The sequence below is a fragment of the Mesoplodon densirostris genome, chromosome X (assembly GCF_025265405.1).
Source record: "Mesoplodon densirostris isolate mMesDen1 chromosome X, mMesDen1 primary haplotype, whole genome shotgun sequence".
Lineage (NCBI taxonomy): Eukaryota > Metazoa > Chordata > Mammalia > Artiodactyla > Ziphiidae > Mesoplodon > Mesoplodon densirostris.
The window spans coordinates 127,963,226-127,985,462 of NC_082681.1; the positions used below are offsets into that span (position 1 = coordinate 127,963,226).

General features: G+C 46.0%; 1 protein-coding gene and 1 long non-coding RNA gene across 2 annotated transcripts in view; both read right to left on the reverse strand.

Moving 5' to 3' along the window:
• Positions 1-5,939, reverse strand: part of LOC132482394 (uncharacterized) — a 63,525-nt gene extending 57,586 nt beyond the window's left edge. The window contains exons 1-2 of the long non-coding RNA XR_009530915.1: positions 5,653-5,939; positions 110-184 (exon numbers count right to left, since the gene is read on the reverse strand). This is a non-coding gene — a long non-coding RNA (uncharacterized LOC132482394). The remainder of the gene's footprint in view (positions 1-109; positions 185-5,652) is intronic.
• A 7,216-nt stretch (positions 5,940-13,155) lies between these two features.
• TMSB4X (thymosin beta 4 X-linked) lies at positions 13,156-15,333 on the reverse strand. Its single transcript, XM_060087776.1, has 3 exons — positions 15,227-15,333; positions 14,056-14,169; positions 13,156-13,609 (listed from the first exon to the last, which is right to left on the reverse strand). The coding sequence occupies exons 2-3, from the start codon at positions 14,153-14,155 to the stop codon at positions 13,575-13,577; spliced, it is 135 nt and encodes a 44-aa protein (XP_059943759.1). The 5' UTR covers positions 14,156-14,169; positions 15,227-15,333; the 3' UTR covers positions 13,156-13,574.
• Positions 15,334-22,237: the final 6,904 nt, after the last annotated feature.

Here is a 22,237-nt window from a genome sequence, read left to right on the forward strand (position 1 = left end):
CATGAATTTGTGACCCCTGGCGTGGGGAAAACTAGCCCTTTCCTACACCTTTCACTGGCAAGATTCCTATATGTCGTGTATAAATTCAGTAGAAAACAATTCAACTCACATTTCTCAAGCACGTACTCCACACAGCTCCATGCGAGGATCTCTTCTGTCCCTCTCCAGCCCAGGAGCCTCCAATCTGGGGGAGGGAAATGGAGATTCAGGTAATTACTCTACTCCAGAGAGGTGTAGACTCTAAGTCTTCATAGAAAGTACCAGCAGAATGCAGTGGGGATTGCAGGAAGACAGAATCAACCTGAGCAAGGATCTAGGGAGACTTCTTGGAGGATGTGAAAGGACTTGGGCCTTGGAAGATAAATGGGATGAGGCTGGGGCATGTAGGGTAGAAAGAGTCTGATGGAAGGGAAAATCTGAACCCAAGGACATGGCTGGAGGTTGTAGAGCACTGTTTGGATTAGATTCCCAGTGCTGGTGAGTGATGGGTGTGACTGGTGAGTCACAGGATACAGCTGACTTGTCAAGTTACTTGAACGGTAATGATGCCATTGACCAAGTGGGGAGGACAAATTCTGTAGACAGGATGACTTTAAGCAATGATCATGTGGAGATGTCTAGCCAGATGGAGCCCGAGAGAGAGTCAGATGGAATCCAAAGGAATCCTAGAGTCGTCAGGTTAAAGAAACTTACTAGGTAAAGCCATGGGGAAAGGAAGAGCATAGACAAGGAAGAATGCAGATGAGGAAGAGTGTAAGGTCAAGGTTGACTCCTTGCACAAACCAGTATTTAAGGGATAGTAGAAGAAGTATAGCCAGAGAAAAAAATGAGTGAAGAGAAGCAGGAGAATTTAGGACCAGGGGAGACACTGGAATGACCACCTAAATAGTGACAGGTGGATGAGAGATGAAATTTTCCAGGATGAGGGAGGACAGACCTTGTCTACTTGGCCATTTAGATTTAAAAAAAAGGGAAAGGCTATTTGGACATTCATGAGAAGCAGCCATTTATTTTTCCTAACTAAGCAATGTCATTTATTCTCATGCCGATTTTCTTTAAATGTAAAAATAACTGTGTTGACAGGTCTGTTGCATCTTTACATTTCCTAAGTTGATATTTTTGATTCATTTCAATGAATCATCTTCTACATTCTATGTCAATAGAGGTGTAAAGCCCTCAAGAAGAGTTGAGAAGAGATGACCAGTAGCCATCATTTTCTTTTTTTTTTTTTTTTTTTTTTGCGGTATGCGGGCCTCTCACTGTTGCGGCCTCCCCCGTTGCGGAGCACAGGCTCCGGACGCGCAGGCTCCGGACGCGCAGGCTCAGCGGCCATGGCTCACGGGCCCAGCCGCTCCGCGGCATATGGGATCCTCCCAGACCGGGGCACGAACCCGTATCCCCTGCATCGGCAGGCGGACTCTCAACCACTTGCGCCACCAGGGAGGCCCCATCATTTTCTTTTTTTAATTGGAGTATAGTTGATTTACAATGTTGTATATACCATCATTTTATAATATTTCCACCATAAAGATGGTACCTGTAACATAATCAACCTCGAGAGCATAGACTGTAGTAAAATGTAGTAAAATAATTAGGCAGTGACGAGTTATGAGTATCTATGACCTTTACTTTTAATATCATTTATTTTGTTGTACATTTATATCATTTAATTTTTAATAGTGGCTGTGTTTAGCAAGCAGCTCTCAAGTTTTTAAAAAAATTTTAACATCTGGAATGGCTCACAAAAAGCTGGTAACAGTAGCTACCTCGGGAACATGGGCTGGAGGTTAGGAGAACTTTTTCATTCACTCTATTCTATACTGTGTGATTTACTTTAAATAAACAGATGTATATTACTCTATAATAATTTTTAAAGTTTAAGAATACCATATTAAATACCAGTGTGTAAAGAGAGGAGGGTTAAAAATATATATTTGCTTTCACGTATACGTTGGAGGCTAAACAAGCAACTAGTAAAGAGGGCAAGGGCGGGCTTCCCTGGTGGCGCAGTGGTTGAGAGTCTGTCTGCCGATGCAGGGGATGCGGGTTCGTGCCCCGGTCCGGGAAGATCCCACATGCCGCGGAGCGGCTGGGCCCGTGAGCCATGGCCGCTGAGCCTGCGCGTCCGGAGCCTGTGCTCCGCGACGGGAGAGGCCACAACAGTGAGAGGCCCGCGTACCACCAAAAAAAAAAAAAAAGAGAGCAAGGGAAATCTGTTGAAGGGGAATATACTTCGCATATTGTTTCAATATTTGAACCAGATAAATGTGTTCTCTGTTCAAACAATTTTAATAATTAAAAATACTTTTAGCAGTGGGGGAGGGATGGATTGGGAGTTTGGGATTAGCAGATGCAAACTATTACATAGAGAATGGATAAACAACAAGGACGAACTGTATAGCACAGAGAACTGTATTCAATATCCTGTGATAAACCATAATGGAAAAGAATAAGAAACAGAATGTATACATATGTATAACTGACTTACTTTGCTGTACAGTAGAAATTAACACAACATTGTAAATCAACTACACTTCAATAAAATAAAACTTAAAAATAAAAACTACAAATAAAAATACTTTTAAAAGGTCAACTTCGGGGCTTTCCTGGTGGCACAGTGGTTGAGAGTCTGCCTGCCGATGCAGGGGACACGGGTTCGTGCCCCCGTCCGGGGGGATCCACATGCCGCGGAGCGGCTGGGCCCGTGCGCCATGGCCGCTGAGCCTGCGCGTCCGGAGCCTGTGCTCCGCAACGGGAGAGGCCACGGCAGTGAGAGACCCGCGTACCGCAAAAAAAAAAAAAAAGTCAACTTCTATCCCCCATGTCCCCAAAATGGGAGAAAATGTGTACTATTATGATTACATACTGGAGACTCTGCTTCTCTTGAGGATACGCTCCCACTGAAATCAGAGACTTTTTCCTGGTTTCCATGACAAATATGTGGCCAGGGCACCTTGAAAATGAACCTGGGACTGAGTCACTGTCCCGGTAGGCAGCTGCATCAGCACCGGCCTCAAGGCTCAGATAGGTAGGGTGCCACGGTTATAAGCAAACAGCAGCATTCAGGTGAAGACATTTTATCCAGGTAGAAAGTGGAAGAGGGCCAGACATTCTTGAAGCTCTATCCATCCATTATTCCTCTCATAACTAGTATTGGAAATGTGTGTTTGACTAATCAACAGGTGATGTTTGTTCAAGGATTGCTGAAAGGCAGACGCCTGACCGAATTCAAAGCCAAAACTCTGAAGCCACTTCCTGGTTCTCAGAGCAGAAACCTTCTTCCCGCGGCGCAGAAGCAGAAGTGACAGTGCTGAAGGCCGCGCCCAGTGATTCCAGCCGTGCAGTTTTCCTTTATCACACCAACGTCTGTTGTCCATCAGGAACCCGAAAAGCATCTGCCTCTCCCGTCCTTCTACAAGCCCTTGCTGGAGCCACTATGACGAGCAATTGCTCTGCCAATCATGGGAACCCCATGAGATGTGCGGTTGATCAAAATTAATGCTAAAGATCTAGTTTGAATTGGATGGGAATGCGATTCACACATATGCCTCTGTATTCTTTTGGAAAAGCACAGCCGTGACACGTGAGAGTGTTGATTGCAAACAAGCCCTAAGATGACTCTTAAAGGTGAAATGACAGCACAGGCCTGCATCAGCCGTATCTTTTTTTTTTTTAAGATTATTTTACTTTTTAAAATTAATTAATTTATTTATTTTTGGCCGCTCCTGCGGCATGTGGGATCTTAGATTCCCCGACCAGGGATCAAATCCACGTCCTCTGCATTGGAATCGTCGAGTCCCAGCCACTGGACCGCCAGGGAAGTCCAGCCGTATCTTTTTTTCTTTTTTAATTTTTATTTTAAGGAGTTCCCTGATGGTCTAGTGGTTAGGATTCGGTGCTTTCACTGAGAAAACCAGGCCTGGGTTCAATCCCTGGTCGGGGAACTGAGATTCCACAAGCTGCGCGGTGCAACCCCCGAAGAATTTTCTAAAATATCATATTGGAGTATAGTTGATTTACATGCATCAGCCGTATGTTGACAGGGCCTTTGAAAAGATTCCCTATAACATGGCACCTCTCCAATGTTGAGTCTCGTCAAGCAGAACAAGCCCACAGGCCTACATAAATAAGTTGCTTTTATTTTCCATATTGTTGGCATATAAATTTCGAAATGGCATTCATTGGTTTAGACGTCTAAGGTGGAACACGTAAAAATCATGTTCACGTTAGAAGGAATGACAGAGTTAGAAATTCGCCTTTTTGCTGACATCATAGATAGCATTGATTCAGACAAGCTACACCCATGAATGCTGAAACCACGTGGTAAAAGTCTGATGAGATACAGGAGACCTGAGTCTCAAAGTATCTCCCCACAGGTTATTAATGACAAAGGGAAAACGCTAGTTTCACAGTAGAGAAAGCTGGTGGCAACCCTGGAAACAAGCGGTCCTGCTCACTGTCAGCGATGGCACAACTGGACATCACGTGCCCATTCTGTGAAAAGCCGAGAAGGACACGACATCCCTCACCGGGCGCTCCTACCAAAATGATCTGATTCTACCCGTGAAAAAACAGGAGGCAAACCCAACTGAGAGAAAGTTGACAAACCAGCTGGTCTGTATTCTTCCGAAATGTGAGAGACAAAGAACAGCTGAAGGATGGTTTCAGATTAAAGAGGCACAAGAACTAAACGCCTCTCGTGAGCCTGCATTGGATCCCGGTGAGGAGGAAGAAAAAGGCTTGTCAAAGACATTAATGGAGCAACTGGCAAAATTCAAATCTGGACTTTAGCTTCGATGATAATAGCAGTACACTGGCTGGTCCATTTCCTGAATTCAATCTTGGTACTGTGGTTCTGTAGGAGAATGTCCTTATTATAAAAGCCACCTTTTATTGAACACCTTTTTTTTTTCTTTTTGCGGTACGCGGGCCTCTCACTGCTGTGGCCTCTCCCGTTGCGGAGCACAGGCTCCGGACGCGCAGGCCCAGCGGCCATGGCTCACGGGCCCAGCCACTCCGCGGCATGTGGGATCCTCCCGAACCGGGGCACGAACCCACGTCCCCTGCACCGGCAGGCGGACTCCCAACCACTGTGCCACCAGGGAAGCCCTACTGAACACCTTTAACGTACGAGGTGCACGTATTTCTTTCAGCCCTCAGGAGAAGCCCACACGTTGGGACCATTCCCCTTCCCCACTTTGCAGAGGAGAAAAGAGAGGCTCAGAGCAGTTATGAAACATATACAAGGCTGCGCAGCTAACAGGGAGCTGACCAGGAACAAGAGACAAGTTCAGTGGTGATGGCACGGAAAAGTGTATCTTGCGTCTATTAGCACCTGGGAGCCTGGACAAAGGAATGGAAAACAGAGGCTCTTGGAGGAGCGTCAGGACTGGGGTGTACAGGGCGACTTGGGAAGGGCCTGGGGAGGTGAGGGTTTTAAATCAATGCCAAGTGATTGACGAGGAGTGGGGGCTAGACTGAGAAAAGACAGGAAACGGGGCCATGAGGAGGCAGGAGGCTGGGGGATGGATGTCTTGATAAATGTGCCTCTGACTCACACTGAGAAAACATCTTACGTCACAGGCTGGTTAAATACACATACACACTCTCACATAAATAACTGAAACAAAGTTTGATTAAACAATAACCTACCTTTACCATGCAGGAGAGCCTGGTCCTTCCCCGTTCTGTTTCTCTTTAGTGATTTGTTTTGGCTTGTTCATTTGCTTTGCTTTGCTTTGTTTTTCATGCTGGCAAGAATCAACTAAACTGATTTCCTGAAACTGGAAGGGGACGGGGAGGCTGTGGTTTGAAAACCAGGCTCTAGGGTGTGGCCCAAGCTTGAGGGGCCGCTGGACTGGGGGAGTCAAGGCTAGAACGGCAGTCAGCTCTCTAGTTTGGAGACCTCCCTTTCGGCTTGCTTTCCGCAGCTAAGCCTAAGCCCCTCACAGCTCTGTTTGCTTGGTCCCGTGATCCAAAGCCTTGACCACGCCTACACCCTAATGAAGCCCTAATTGGAAACACCTGTAGTACCAAGCATGGCAGCACGGGCCCAAGTCACAACTGGCCTTGGTCAAGCCAAATACCTGAGAAATTCTAAACATACATAGACATCAACATACATAGGCGTCAGCTTCCAGGAGAAGAGGAAAGAAAATACATCATAGCTGTTTCAAGGGGATACGGTCAAAAGTGTTGCCTTCCTTCGGGGCAGGCGGTCCTCCCCTAACCCAGGTGGTCTGGGTTAGCGTAAATTGATCTCACCTGTTTCTGATCTGAAGCATTAATTCTTTGCTGCTTGGGTTGAGGACCTAAACAGATGGACTTTTTCGTATCCATCTCTCCTGACGGGAAACTTCATAACCTATTTCAGAAAAGCAGGCCTGAGTAGATGAAGGTTCAAAACATTAGTTGCCAATATGTTTGTTCTTGGTACATGTATGTATTCATGCATCTCTGTGATAACATGAGGCTTTTAAAGAGAAAGTCAGTGGAATCTATGAGGAATACTTTAGGCATATCTGTTTGGCTTCAAGAATTTATGTTTGGGGCTTCCCTGGTGGCGCAGTGGTTGGGAGTCCGCCTGCCGATGCAGGGGACGCGGGTTCGTGCTCCGGTCCGGGAGGATCCCACGTGCCGCGGAGCGGCTGGGCCCGTGAGTCATGGCCGCTGAGCCTGCGCGTCCGGAGCCTGTGCTCCGCAGCGGGAGGGGCCGCAACGGTGGGAGGCCCGCGTACAGCAAAAAAAAAAAAAAGAATTTATGTTTGGATATAAGAACTCTCGGTGCTTTTGTCTTCCTAGCTCAAGTTAAACATTAATTTTTTTTTCTTTTTTTGCGGTATGCGGGCCTCCCACCGTTGCGGCCCCTCCCGCTGCGGAGCACAGGCCCCGGACGCGCAGGCTCAGCGGCCATGACTCACGGGCCCAGCCGCTCCGCGGCACGTGGGATCCTCCCGGACCGGAGCACGAACCCGCGTCCCCTGCATCGGCAGGCGGACTCCCAACCACTGCGCCACCAGGGAAGCCCCAAACAATAATTTTTGAAATGACAACGTCAGGGATGTATATTACAATCCTTTCTTCAAATAACCCAGTTTATATTCTTTTTACTTTGTTGTTTTCTTTTTAATTTTCATGACTGGCCTCTCCAATTACGTCTACTACTATATTTACTTATTTTCCCAGATGGTATTTTGCATTTGCCTGGTGGACATTTCCAATTACTGTACCAGAACAATTGTTTTCTCCTATGACCACCTGTGTTCCTCATCTCTGTCATCGTAGTAAACACAACCAATCCCAAACCTTTGATGTTCCTTCCATTCCATTCCCCTTGGTCCCCACTCACTCACAGCTCCTAGAAGTTTTTTCTTAGGACTCCTTATACCATGGAGTAAGTTTCTGATGAATATGAAAAAACTGTAATTATCCTCTCTCCTCCCACAAACCCACTTCTTCAGTAAAATGTCTCTGCCCACAGAGCTGATCACCAGTTTACCACTTCAACCATTGTGGTGTAACTAGATCTGTGGGTCATGATTCCTAGTGGGTTAGATGAGCTCTATCCACGTCAAATCCCTGGAACTTGTGAATATTGACTTATATGGAAAAGGAGTTTTTGCAGATTTAAGGATCTTGTGATGAGACCAGCCTGCATTGCCTGGGTGGGCCCTAAATCCAATGGCAAGGGTCCTTTGAAAAGAAAAGAAGAGGAAAGACACGGAGAAACTCATACATGATTGAAGACTAGCTTTTAAAGTACAAACTCTAGGATAAGGCACTGCAAACCTCAGAGATCCCACCAAAAGAAAAAAGTCACTTTAACTATTTCAAATATATTAACCCTCTGTCCACACGAGTATAAAAATCAGAAGCAAATCAGCATGTAAAGTGTTTCCAATATGGAGGTGTGACAGCCTGTCTTGTTGAAAGGTAGACTAGGACATACCAATAAAAGTCTGATTTATTACTTTCTCGTACTCAGTTAATGTCACACTGATAATCTGCTTTGTCGATGACAAGTATGGGTAGCCACTTCTTTGCCCTACCCTCCATGTAGCTTCATTCCAAACAGGAAGAATCTACAAACTGTCTTAAGTGCGCTAAGGGATTTTACTTCTGATAGCTCCTAGTTGCCAAAGGGCAGTTCATAAACTCCTTAGCCAAGCAGGAGGGCCCTTTACAATCTGCTTGCTGTGGATCTCCCAGCCCAAAGTATTACCTGGCAAACATGGAGCTCGGTGAATTTTGTGGGTAAACGAACCGATCTATGGCTCAGGCTGTATACGGCTGTTCGCTCACACGGGCCTGCCTCTGCCATTAGGCGCGGCTCTGATTCAGATCCCTATCCCCAGCAGCTAGGAAAGAGCTGGGTACACAGGAGATGCTGAATAAAAAAAGAATGATTCTTTTTCACCCTCCATGCAAGCCATGACATTTGGTTGAAATAAATGGATGACAGTCGATATATATATAATATTATGTATATATAAGTAGTATATAATCTTATGAAATATTTTTGTTTCTAGATTGGGAAAACACTATCACAAAGTCTCTGTGTAGCCAAAGGGTATCAGCCACTTACAGAGCTCAGTATGGTAATGAGGAAAGGCATAATTTCCTGTGGCTTGACAATAATGGGACAGGAATAGCTCCAACTGTTTTGAACAGATCATGAACGTAACTTGTCCCTCTCTGTTGAGGCTCAAAGCTCTGGAGTCCTACTAAACAGAAGTGACCCAGCCGTCCATCAGCCAGGTGCTAGGCTTACAGATATCCTCACGTGGTCGCCATTTTGCTACATTCTCTGCGGATTTCAAAATTTGAATGACTGTTTTTGCCTCTGACAATCTTAGCCAAATTGGAGAAGGAAGGTTGACAGAGGAAGGGTAAGGATTTAGCAATAAGAAATGTTTCTCTGGACAGACATAAAAAACAAACTACGGCAACCAAAGGAGAAAGCTGGGGGGATGGGAGGGGATAAATTAGGAGTTTGGGATGAACAGATACACACCACTATATATAAAATAGATAACCAACAAGGACCTACTGTGGAGCACAGGGAACTCTACTCAATATTTTGTAATAACCTATAAGGGAAAAGAATCTGAAAAAGAATAGATATATATGTATATATAACTGAATCGCTTTGCTGTACACCTGAAACTAACACAACGTTGTAAATCAACTATACTTCAGTAAAATAAAGTTCAAAAAAAAGAGAAGTGTTTCTCTGGAATTCAGCATCTAAATGATAAAATCCTAGAAAAAGATAGATTTTAAAATAATACCCAGTCAGTCCATTCCTAAGTCTTGGGCATTGCATTCCTCATAAAGGATTGTCAAAATATAAGAGGCAGGAGTTATTACGCCCAGTCTTTCTATGCTGATAAAAGTTTTGATTGTGATGCAAAGAATCAGGTGGTTTCCATCAAACGTCACTCACCGTTGAGCTTTCGAAGAGATTTGAACGGAATCATTATAGAGACATTTGGAAAAAAGTCCACACCAGAGCAGAGATCTTCACGCTCATTTGAAAATACAAAGCCCTTAGGCTCAACATTCACCCTAAAAATGGAAAAAAATAACTTCTTAGCACTTTCCACTCAACTCTAGATGAAAAGGGCATCTATTTTGAGCCAAGGGAAGACACGCAAGGGCAGGGACTACATTTTATTTACGACTCTCTCTGTGGCAAATAAAATACCTGGCATGTACCAGGCAGGCAATAAACACCCATGGAGTGAACGCATGACCCAGTGCTCTGGTTTATTAATATGTAGTTGACTATAAGCGTTGATTCAAAATCAGCGCATCAGGGATGGTGGCAAATTAGCATTCAAAGCTCTTTAAATCTATCTGTAAAAGAATTCTTAAATTTCACAAATGGAGATTCCACATTACCTGTGAATTTCCTTTTATTATATTTAGGTGGGAATTAGCAATAAGTATGGAGAAGAATGTCCCTGTATAGTCTCCTTGATAAAAAAATACATATATATATTAAATATATACATATTAAAAATTGTACTATCGAGCATGATATTCACATACTCAAAAGTATGTTCAAAAACATGTTAAATGAGGTCCCCATCAATTAAGAGGGGAAGAGGGTCTGTTGAAGCCCTAATATCTGTCCACTACTATGAAAGGCATACTGTTGGATGTAGAAGAAAAAATACACAAATCTGAACATACACTGCAGGGACCCTACCCACAGAAGCCTCAGAAGCTAAGAGCTGGGCTGGTACCAGCACGAGAATATGATTAGAAAGATCAAAAACTATACAAGTATCCAAGAAAAAAATAAGCCAGGTAAATATAGGTCTTAGAAACGTATCTTGTTCTTAGCTTATTTCATGGCACATCTGTGTCTTAAATTTCTAATTTAGGCCCTTCTCCTTACAGGCAAATAAAATATAGTTGAACTTCAAATTGATGTTTCATTCTCTTAGATTGGTGTGTAAGTCACTCTCAAAAAGTGTGAAGCGCTTTCAATGCTAGCAAACAATGTGTTCAGTTTGCATTATTGAACTAAAAAAAGGCTCAAGATTTTTCTTTTTTTTTTTGGCCATAATGTTGTTTCTAAAACGTGCTGTTCTTTCTAGTAAGCACAAAATTGGCCCCATATGTTTAGAAAGAATAGAAAATTACTTCATTTTGGTGTCTTGAGGTGTTAAGATGCTTCTTTAGGGAAATAAAGAGATCTTCCCAGCGCATTTCAAGGAGATATTATCTAATTCACAGGACTGTGGGAGGGGATGCAATGATTATCAGGGGTGGAAGAGACCCTGCACGGGGGAGGGTTTGTTAAGACTTCGTATGCCTCCCCCCAGCTCCCCCATACACACAATCCTCAGAGATACAGCCCCAAAGCTACGCTGCTCTCCTGGAAGAATAAAGTAGCTTGAAAATTCCATCCATCGGAAGAATGAAAAGTGTGGCTGTGATGGTTGAGGAATTTGTGAGATTTAGAAATGAAAAGACTGTCCCACACAAGCCTCTTTTACTTCCTCTCTTTTTGCTTTATTCTTCCAGCTCAATTCAAAGTTTGCTTAAGTCCCAGCCCAGACCGGACTGTATGACCTTCGGCTTGTACATAATAAACTCCCTTGGCCTGTTTCCTCCAGGGGGCTTGCGGGGGGAGAGGGTCGAAGATGCGGTGGCTAGGGTCTCCTGCAATTGGAAGGATCCCTCATTCTAACGGTGACCCTCAGGTCCCCTTCGTGTTTGTGAAAAACATTGTCCACTCCAAGCTCCTCAATAGCAGGGGTATAAATTCCCATACTGATTCATAAATACCCCAGCCATCTGGGAAGACCCTCTCTTGGGAAGAAAAAAGAACGCTCTTCCCCCATCAAAAAAAAAAAAAAAAAAAAAAAGCAGCCTCTGCTCCCCACTCCCACCCTGCATCCGTCTCCACGTGCAGCAGCGAAGTATACAATGTGATACATGCAGAAGCTTGTCAGTTTCCCCATACCACACACCAAGCGGCCAATCCTTACCAGATTTTTCATTTTATTTTTTTTTGGAGGGGGGCTACGTTTGAGCTTTGTCCTCCCAGGAGAGAAAGGTCTTCTCTCCCGTCACTTGATTTCATGATTCACCCCTTTCCCCTTAATGCTCATTTTTGTTTAAAAACTGAGGAACACTTGAGTTGTGTGCATTCCTTACAATCTGATTTAATCTCTGCATTGTTTGAAAAACGCACAGAGCAAACAGCTACGTGGGCTTGGTTTATCTTTGTGCCATGGACATTTTCACTTTGCCCACACCCTTCCTTACAGGCAGGAAGAGAAAATGCAGGGCTGGAGGGCCAGGCTCCATCTTGAGAAGGCTCCCAGACCTGTGTGCTCACTGCTCTTTTCTCGATGGATCCAGCAGGCTGAGGCCTCTCAGGTTTGGCAGTTGCCTGCACACATCCCCTCCCTTGTAATGCAGATAGTCTTCTAGGTGACGGGTCTGGTCGATTGTCTAAACCACAGATAAATGGTTTCCTGTGCATTTCGCAAAATAAGTGTGGAGCCAAGGAAATGAAATCAACCGGCTTAATAATCATCAGCAATTTGCCCTCCACCCCCCTCCTTATTTTTGCAAGTCAGTTGTGTGGGGGGGAGGGGCGGGGCAGAGGGCGAGTTGTTTGAACGTCTTGAACATTTGCATTGTAAATCTTAGCTAGCTTTGTTGAGCTATTAGATCAACTATCACTAAATGCTGTTTCCACTAAATAAAATTAACTTATTCTTGAAAAATTTGCACCCTTATATAAGGGAAGAATCCATTAAAGACGTTTGTTAAGAAATCCCTTTTACTTTAAAAACTTGGTACCCTTTATTTCCCTCTTTCTGCACATTAAACGCCCCCCCCAAACAAGGGCTTGGCTTTTACCCACCAGTTAAAATAGGCATTTCAAATGATTGAGAAGTTATCAAGGACTCTACGAAGGTAAGGCTTGGAGGTGAGCCAATTACATCCTATCAGATTTAAACAGCACGAATTCCATCCTTGTCCGGCTGGTGTCCTTTAAAACCAAAGACATTTTTCATTATCCAAGTTGAGACAAGTCACATTCATTAACCATTAAGTGCACTTATAAAAGCAATTTTAAATATTGAATTTGAACTTGAACCAGCCGTCAGAGAAAGAGGAAGCACACATCTTCAATCCTTTTATAAAGCAGCAGTTTAAAATGTCATTTTTTCCTTATCTGACAGGACTGATAATTGTCTAAATAACTCATGTTTGACACCTGAAACAGTGTGCTGTGAATTACCACCACCTTCATTTTTTTGATCAGATGCAATAAATTCAGTGTCGGCTTAACAAATAACAGACCCTTCAACAGTTAAGCACTCCAAATATGTTTCTATCAAAGTTTTCGTGTAAAGCAATTATACCCCAATAAAGATGTAAAAAAAAAAGCTTTCGTTCAACGCTAGATACTAGGAATTCAATGAGCCTAAGAAAATGATCTCCCGATTACCTAGTGTAGACGAGGTATTTCACATACCTGGATGAAACCCATTTCTGTGCCGTTTTACCCAAATGACCAGATGTTTGTCATCTATCCCTCCCCAGGGCACCCACCTTTGACCCTTCTGCAAAGGTTTCATCTGAATAAGCCGCTCCTTTCAGAGACCATACCGTCACACCAGCCAGGTTTTAAAACTTTTTATTTGCATATTAAAAAAATTGTGCATTCCAATAATTAAAATCATTTGAACAACAACAACAACAAAAATGGCACTCTGATTAAACTGCATTTTACAGCCCGCAGGACACAGAACACCTTGGACCAGCTTGCTCTTTACTCTAGATTTCACTGTCGTCCCACCCAGCCTCCTCCTTCACCAACATGCAAGTTCTTTTCCTTCCCTGCCAGCCAGACAGGCGGATGGGAGACAGGCGCGGCCTTCGTGGTCAGTAGTTCTCCATTCTTTGATGTGAAAAGGGGCAGCAGTCATTTAAACTTGATCCAACCTCTTTGCATCTTACAAAGTTAAACAGCTAAAAGAAGTAAAATAAGAAGGCAATGCTCGTGGAATGTACAGTGCATATTGGCGGCGCACGCCTCATTACGACTCGCCTGCTTGCTTCTCCTGTTCAATCGCTGCGACCGGAAAAGAAAAACACAAAAAGAAAAAAGATGGAGGGGGCTGGAGACGCGAATTCAGTATAGCCGAGCATAAGATTTCAGTACTTTCGATTAAAGACATCTCTCCTCATCAGACAAATTTCTACAAGCACAAATAGGCATTCCATCATGAAATATTTATGTGAAATACAACATTTGAACAGAGAAAAGGATAAAGGTATTTGCATATTAATATGGTATTATTAAACACTCAATTATTAAATTATTAAAGCCCCGTGTCTGTTTGGCTGCAAGGCAATTCTCAATTAACCTTTCCGTACGGCGTGAATCAAAAACTGTCAGCTCCTCCCACGCACTCCCTGCACCCACCCCAACCCTCCCAGCCCCTCCCATCCTCTCCTACCCACCCCGCCACTCCCGCTCGGCCTTTTCTAAAGAAGGGGGGTGGGAGGGAGGCTTACTTTCTTGTGAAGGCAGTGGATTTTTCTCTTTCGTTTCTGTTTTCTTCAGTTTCGACTTATCGAATTTCTCAATCTCAGCCATATCGGGTTTGTCAGACATGGCTGCAGAGGAAGCTGCAGGTACAAAGCCAAGAGGGAGATTGAGGGCGGGCCACCTACCCTCGTCTCTCCCGACTCAGAAACGCGCCTCAGCCCTCCTGTCTCCTGCCTGAAAACCCACTTCGCCTCCTTCCGCTTTCATTCAGGGCTAAAGATCATCCTCTTTCTACAGGAGAAAAAGAGCCCCCTCCCCGCCTTTGGTATTTCAAAACGCGGGGGGTCAAATTGGGAAGATCGCCCACACTAGGAGGCCGAATCGTTCGGAACAGTGGAATTAACCACTCTGGGTTAGTTACTTGCAGCGTTTCAACATTAGAGAAAAGTGAAACCATTTCAAGCTAAGGAGCAAGAAAATGGACTTAAGATTTCTTAAAATGAAGCCAAGGCTGCACAAAATGTTTCCCTTTTCTATACGTGGCCTCTCCCCCAAAGATGCGAGCCGTCCTGCTTTCTTCTCTGCTCACAAAGGCGGCAGCTGCTGCCGGGCGCCACCGACCACCGCCCTACCCGCTTCCTTCCTTTTGCTCAACAATGAAGCCAGCCGCACACAAAGCTGCCCCCCACACCCTCTAGATCTGCATTTAGGAGCAAGTCCTCAGCTCTGCACACATCCTCCTGCAAGAAGGACGTTTTAAATATTTCATAATACAGCCCAGCCGCCTTAAACCTGCAACACATACACCCCACGAGGCCATCGGAGGCGAGAGAAAAAATGTGACTGTGAAGCTCCGGGCTTGGGTGGGTGTGAGCTGGAACAAAGGATCTTTCTGTTCCTGATTCATCATCGCCTAAGAGGCGATGCAGGATGCTTTTCTTTGGGCGGGGGGGGGGGGGGGGAGGAAAAAAATGTTCCCTTCGAAGCTGCCATAGCAAAACGCGAAATTTTTAAATATTAAAAAAAAAAAAATCACCGAGTTCCCGACCCCGCTACCCAGCATCTGGAAGGGCCTAGCACCACCAAGCTCCCCAGGGGCAGCTTTTCCCGGGAGGACCACTCGCGCTCGGCTTCAGGGATGCGGGCGCGGGGCGGGAAGGGGAGCAAAGGGCAGGTGGCAGGGGCCCCGGGGCTCACCGGAGCGAGTTACGAGCGAACGAAGTCCGACCTGCGCAGTGGTCGCCGCCGAGTGCCGGGCGGGGCCCAGCGGGCGCCACTATATGCGCGCTCCTATGTAAATGAGGTGACGTCACCGCCGGCGCGCTTAACTCCTTCGCGCCGCGTCTCCGGAACGGCGTCCGGGGCCTTCCTGGCGTTGGGGGCCCACACCCTGCGTCCACCCACGCACCTAACCGCAGCGAGGGCGGAAAAATGAAACGCGCAAAGCCCACCCTGTAACCCTTCCTTCATAATGCATTCCCCCAGCCCTTTATGTCTGTTCTGTCATGGATTTTTGCAGCAGCCGCGCAAACATGTTCTTGGGGACCGGCGCGTGATAACTAAGGGCCTGGGTGGTACCTAGGGGGACTGTCATTCCTTTACTGCGAAGCTGCCTTTGTCCGTTGCAGACATCCCCAAGCCAGGGTGCGGTGTCCCTCGCCCCAGGGCCTCGCCCACTGCAGCGGTACGATTCCCGTGATTTCAGGCCAGTGGAAGCCCTACGCCCCACCCCGGCCCTCTTTGTCTCCTCGCTGGCATTCTCCTGGACTTGGGTGGGAAGTAAAGCACCCTTAAGTGATTAAAAAAAAAAGTTTTCTCACTGTAACATGCACATTTTTTAAAATGCTGTAAGTTTGGTTAGCACCCAAATCAAATAACCGGAATATTTGCGGGTTGGCGGTGAATTTACCGGGAGTTTATAGAGTCCATCGCCTGCCTCTTAGGAAAATAAGTCAAGTTCAAGCCCTGCTATTGACTTGCTGCCGGACAAGGAGGAAGTTCTTTTACTTTCCTGTTCCTCATTTTCCTAAATTACAAAAGGGATTTGCTAAGGAGGCCCGGGTGGAAGGCCAGACACTGCAATCCCATTATCTCTAAAATCTTAAGATTCAATTTAAAAATCGAACTCCGTATTTTGAAAGGAGTCTTTCGAGCAGGATTCCATTTTGAAGTGCGTTTCTGAGTTACATCCGGAAATATGGGAGCTCTAGGTAGAGAGGAGCAGTTTTCAAAATGGCACCTGACTCTGAATACTAGGGACCCCTCCCCTTGGGCTGAAATCAGTTACAAATACCATGGGGGGGGGGAGGGGAGCTGCACATGGCCTGTGAAGGGAAAAAGAGCCAGGTTGGGAGAGTCTTCACATAAAGCAGTGTGCACAAAACTCCTTCCCCCTCCCTGCGTCCTCAGAAAATGTTTCCAGAAACCCCTTGCTAATCTCGTTTATGGCCGAGGCTTTTGTCTCACTGGGGATTGGAGTCAATTGTTACAGAGACGCATGAAAGCCACTGCAGGAGCACCTCCGACTTCCCCATTTCTGCGTCCACTAGACTTCCTTCTTCCTGGGGAGGGAGGGGGACAGGGTGGGCAGGGGCAGGTGACCGTCTGGTTCCGCAGTTCACACTCTGCTGGGTGGCTGTCATTCTGCTCCCGAATGGGGGCACTGGACTTTTTCATGCAGGGACAGTATGTCATCTCTCTGGTTACATGTCCCCCTGACCCTCCCCTAGTTGACTGGCTTGAGAGTCCACTTCATCGTGGAAACTCAGGAAGGAGCGTGCAGGGTGGATTTTTGGCCCTTTTCAGACGGCAGGTGCTTCGTGCTGACACCATTTCTGTCGGGTTCTGGGAGTCCATTTCCCCTCACCCAGCTGCTGTCAAGAATCACTTCTTTCCTCCCCGAGTGTCCGGATGACAACGGTACGACACTAAGGCTCCCTGCTTCTCGCCAAGGCCTTCTCCTCAGGCCTTGCAGAGCAATGTCTCTGAAAGCAGTGGAGGAGTAGAAATTTGTAAACCCTGGACCATTTTTCTAGTTAGGTAACAAGCAGCCTTCCTTCTGCCTGTCTCTTTAGAAATGGATAGAGAGGAAGAGAAAGAGAAGGAGGCCTCTCCCTGAAAGAAAGAGTGGCTGCCATGTTAGGCTTGACTTGCTGACTTTCCGGGGGTTCTAGGAAGAATGGAACGGGCAGCAGGAGGCAGATGGAAGCAAATGCGAACTCAAGGAATATTCCCGAGAGTTGTGTGACCCTGGCCTGTGAATTAATTTTTCTGTGTATTTTCTCATCTGTGAAATGGGATCATTCAGTATTTAACCTTCCAGGACTGCTGGGAAGCTGAAATGCTTCAGACAGTGTGTGACAGTGTTGTTATTGTTTTGCTTTGTATTATTATTTAGGATGGAGGGTTGAGAAAAAAATCCTGTGTTTGGAATTAATTGCACATGTTAGATGTTTTTATATTAGTCCTTTCTCTTTTAAAGTACCAGTTTACTGAGATTTTCATGAGATCTTTTGCTAATTTTTCAGCCAATAAAATTTCAGTCAGGCATTGTAATAGTGGCTTTATGTTTGTTTTCGCCTTTCATGCCCAGGGCCTTTCCACGAGGAGAGGTTTACAGATAGGGAAACTGAGGCTTAGAGATCCAGCATTGTGATAACTCGGCCAGTAGCCACTCTGTATTATTGACGCTGAGAAAATTCTTCACCCCCGGGGCCACCCCCGGGGTGGGTCTGCACCTGAGACTCACCAGGAAGAGCGGGAGCCAGGCTGCCTTGTGTCTCACAATGCCTGGTACATAGTAGTTGCTCAGTTAGCAGTGAAGGATGGCATGGAACTGACTGGCTTCAGTGAGGAAAGTCCTTGCACCTGGCTCAGCCCCACTCTGCACTTGTGACTCTAGCCACCTTGCTTTCTTCTCTTCAGTCCTTCCAGTATTGATGCTTCAGACGTCAGAGATAATTCCTGCCTCCTGGAAGCTACCGTCTATAATGGGTTAGCATGTGCTGGGTCACCAGTGGAGGTGGGAGTTCTCAATCCCAAGTAAAGACAGAGGCTTGGAGAAACAAAAGAACGGCAGAGTGTGCCCGGGGCTCAGGACTCTCCAGCGAAAGCTGACTAGGCAGCCCACCTGAGCCAGGCCCTGCCTTCCTCTCCTCGGGAGACCACAGACCCCGTGAAAACCGTGCCAAGAGAGCCTACGCTGGAAGGTGGCCACGCCGAAGCCTGTGCCTAGTGGAACCAGGAAGCGGTGTCAGGGCACACTGTGTTTTATGTTGCTTTCCAGGGCGGGCCAGGGACAGATTTGTAGCTATTTCCAAAGCTGGGGAAACAGCCCTTGAAATCTGAGTTCAGGAAAAGTCATCCTATTATTTTCAACCTATTACATTTTACGCAGGGCACTGACCAGAGAAGAGGAGGGGGAACGGGGACTAAGCAAGGCTCCCGACTCTTTGCTTTCTCAGGCCCGGGTCCCTTTGTCCACTTGTCAGGGCCTCCTGCCATCTGCCCCCACCTGCCTCAAGCCACTTTCCCCTGGGACCCTGCAAGCTCCATCTGTTCATCCACATCTCCTTAAAGACCCAGCCCGAGTCCCCCCTTGATGGCAGGGAGGTGATATTTAGTGGCCTAGCTGTATGTCACACCCTCTGTTGAAGCCCTTTGTGTACAACATCTGATTCAGTTCTCACCCTGTGCAGTGGCTACAAATATCCCCATTTTACTGCTGAAGAAACTGAAGCTCAGAGAATTGAAGCAACTTGCTCAACAACTATCTACCAAGTCTACGTGCTCTCACGGAGGCCCGTCTCTACTAGGATTCCCAGCTCGGGGGCTCCATGTTGTACTCCATGCAACGGAACAGAAGGCTCCCTCAGCTAGGGGGCTAAAAAGGAGGGGGCAGTACCAGGAGAGCAGAGAGGGTCAAAGAACAATCTGGAGAACGTCGGATGCTGGGCCGCTAACTTTCCAGTCTACTTTGTTGATCTGATGGAATCTTAGAGCCAGGGGGAACTTACCCGGGTCCCTCCTGTGGCTTGAATTCACCTCTACAACAGCCCCTCAAGTGGTTACTCAGCCCCCTCACAGCAATGGCAACGATAAGAAAGCAGAGAACCTTTGAGTACATGCAGGGGGGCGAGGAGTAGCTTCATTTAGCCCCGGGCTTGCATCGAATGAGAGAAACTGACAGGAAGTAACGTGGAGAGACAGGCCGGGGCCAGATGGTGTAATAACAATAAAGGCAGCAAGAACCACCACAACAAAAGCAACGGCAGCGGCAATCATGACCAGAATAATAGCAAACATTTTTTGAGGGCTTAGCATAAAGGGGGCAGCTTTCCATGTGTAATCTCCCCACATCCTTGCAGGCATCTATGACAGAGGCACCCTAAAGTCCCCCATTTTGCAGGTGAGGGAGTCTTGCAGAATCACATAACTTACTCCAAACCACACAGGGAAAGCCCGAGGCAGTGTCTGAACCCAGACTGGCCGGCCTGGAAGCTGCCTCGCTGAAACACTACACTTTTCTAGAATCCTACCCTAAGGCCTTTAGACTTTTGTCCTCTAGGCCACATCAGGGTAAAGTTAGATTCCATCTCAAGAAACCATCCAAGGTTTCCATCATGAAAACTTTTTTTTTTTTTTTTTCCTTTTTGCGTTATGTGGGCCTCTCACTGTTGTGGCCTCCCCCGTTGCGGAGCACAGGCTCCGGACGCGCAGGCCCAGCGGCCATGGCTCACGGGCCCAGCCGCTCTGCGGCACATGGGATCCTCCCAGACCGGGGCACGAACCCGTATCCCCTGCATCGGCAGGCGGACTCTCAACCACTGCGCCACCAGGGAGGCCCCATCATGAAAACTTTTAAGCGTAGATATCATAGTAAGAGATCGCATCAGTTAAACATTTGCCTGCTCCAATTTTCAAATGATTTCATTACAGAAACCCAGTCTGCTCTTTGCCTTCTCCTACATAGCCTGGCACGCTCGCAATAAAGGGGATTCTTTATCTTGAACGTTGGCAGTTTCACACAGCTTTTCACTACTTTAATATTTTTCCCAGCAGTCATTCATATTACAATGGTTAAAACAAAATTAGTAGGTCAAACAACGTATCGGAAGGGGGGGGGCATTGACAGCCTCCTGTGTTAAAAATGAAACTATTTATTCCATTGTGAAGCAGAATTATCATTAGCAAGTAATAATAGGTGTTCATATATTCTAATGTGCTTCTTCGGTGGACGTCAAAGCTTTGTTGTAGCATATCGTTCCCAGGTCATCAGCAGAAGGTGGTTAATGGCTTTATGGGGAGAAAAATGAAGCTCAGGTGGGCAATGGACAAGTGGCTGCTGCCATCTTGAAATTCTTCATAATTCTGAACAAAGGGCCCCATGTTTTCATTTTGCCCTGTGTCCCCAAGTTACGAAGCCAGTCCTGCCCCTTTCATTCTCATTCCCTCTGTGCCCCCAGTGCCCCTGGCTCTTCCTAGGACCCAGGAATGGGTCCATCGACTCATCCGTCTCTTCCTCTGCCTAGCATGCCCTCTCTCATCATTCCCACCCAGCTGCCCAAGAGTTTCGGAAAGTTTGAGCGTATGCACGGGACAGTTCAGCCTCTCCACCCTCTGCTAAGCTTCAATCTGAGCCTAGTTGTCCTTGGAGCTGGTGACCCGGGGCGGTCATCACCTTTTCCTAGGACCTGTGCTGGGTGCACATACCAACTCTCTTCCCTTCCTTTCTGCCACGTTAGTTTTTCCTGTCTGACGGATGCCTGCAGTGATCAGCTTACTTGCGCATCAGAACTGACTGGCATGTACCAAGGCCAATGAAGGAGCAAGCCTTTACCAGCACGTCCACCCACTTCCCCAATTCTCTCCGATGCCCACCCTCCCTGGAGCCTTCCCAGGGAAAGAATCCCATAGACATAATTTCCATCAAAGCAAGAAGAAGAGGAGGGTGTCATCTTTTCACACAAAGGCCAAACATGGGGCAAATGAAAGCACCAGGAAAAAGAGAGTTGAGTTCTAGGTTTATACTGTGCAATTTATAGCCAGGAATGAATTGTCTGAGTTGGTCAAGATGATATGGACAACTGGGATTCACAGACACTAAAATGACCAAATCTCACTTTAGCAAATAGATTTAACTCAAGATGTAAAAGCTGATCATATTCTTCACAAAGTTAAACACTGGATATCTGTACAACCCAGCAATTCCACTCCTACGTGTATGCCCAAAAGAATCGAACGCATGTACTCAAATACTTGTACTCTTGTTCATAGTAGCACTATTCCGATACCCAAAAAGTGAGAATGATCCAAATGTCCCTCAATGGACGAATGGATAAATGAAATGTAGTCTAACCATACGATGGAATATTATTTAGCCATCAAAAGGAATGAAGCACTGATGCATGCTGCCACATGGAAGGACCTTGAAAACCTGCTAAATAAAGAAGTCAGATACGAAAGACCACATATTCTGGATTCCATTCATGTGACTCATCTAGAATAGGCAAATCCATAGAGACAGAAAGGAGATTAGAGGCTGCCAAGGAATTGGGGAGGGAGGAAAAGGGCGTGACGACTTAATAGGTCCAAGTTTTCTTTTACGGGTGATGAAAATGTTTGGGAACTAGTTAGAGGTGGTGATTGCACCGGACTGTGAATGTGCTAAATGCCACTGAATCGTTCACATTAAAATGGTTAATTTAATGTTACATGAATTTTAACTCAATTTTTTAAATTAAAAAAAAAAGGAAAAGAAAAGAAAAGTGAATCATAGTCCCGTTTCCTCACAACTCAGGGTCTGGTTATGAGGAAATGGGAGGCGAGTCAGGGTGGAGCGAGCTTTGGGGTTCTTAACTCTTTTTGTGCCAGGGCGATCTGAGGAAGCCTCTAGACCCTTAGAATTACATAAATGCAGAAAATAAAAAAACTGGGATCACGAATGAAAGCAATTCTATTTCCATACAGTTACCAAAAGAGTTGTAAACATTGTGATGCAGTAATATACATGCTTCCTTATGCATTAAATAACACAATCTACGAGGAGGTCTCATACCCAGCATAAATTCAAAATAGTGATGAGTGTGTAGGGCAAAACGTGAACAGATATAAAAATATCTGTGATTTCTGATCACAGATGCAGTCACAGGAACTGCTAATAAGAGGTTCCTTGCTGTTACGGACTGAGCGTTTGTCTGAATGAAGGCG

Excerpts from the sequence above, each read along its gene's own strand:
- TMSB4X (XM_060087776.1), bottom strand. The coding sequence starts at position 14,155 with ATGTCTGACAAACCCGATATGGCTGAGATTGAGAAATTCGATAAGTCG. Across the intron at positions 13,610-14,055 it reads TCCACTGCCTTCACAAGAAA|CGATTGAACAGGAGAAGCAA; the intron begins GTAAGCCTCCCT and ends TTCCGGTCGCAG.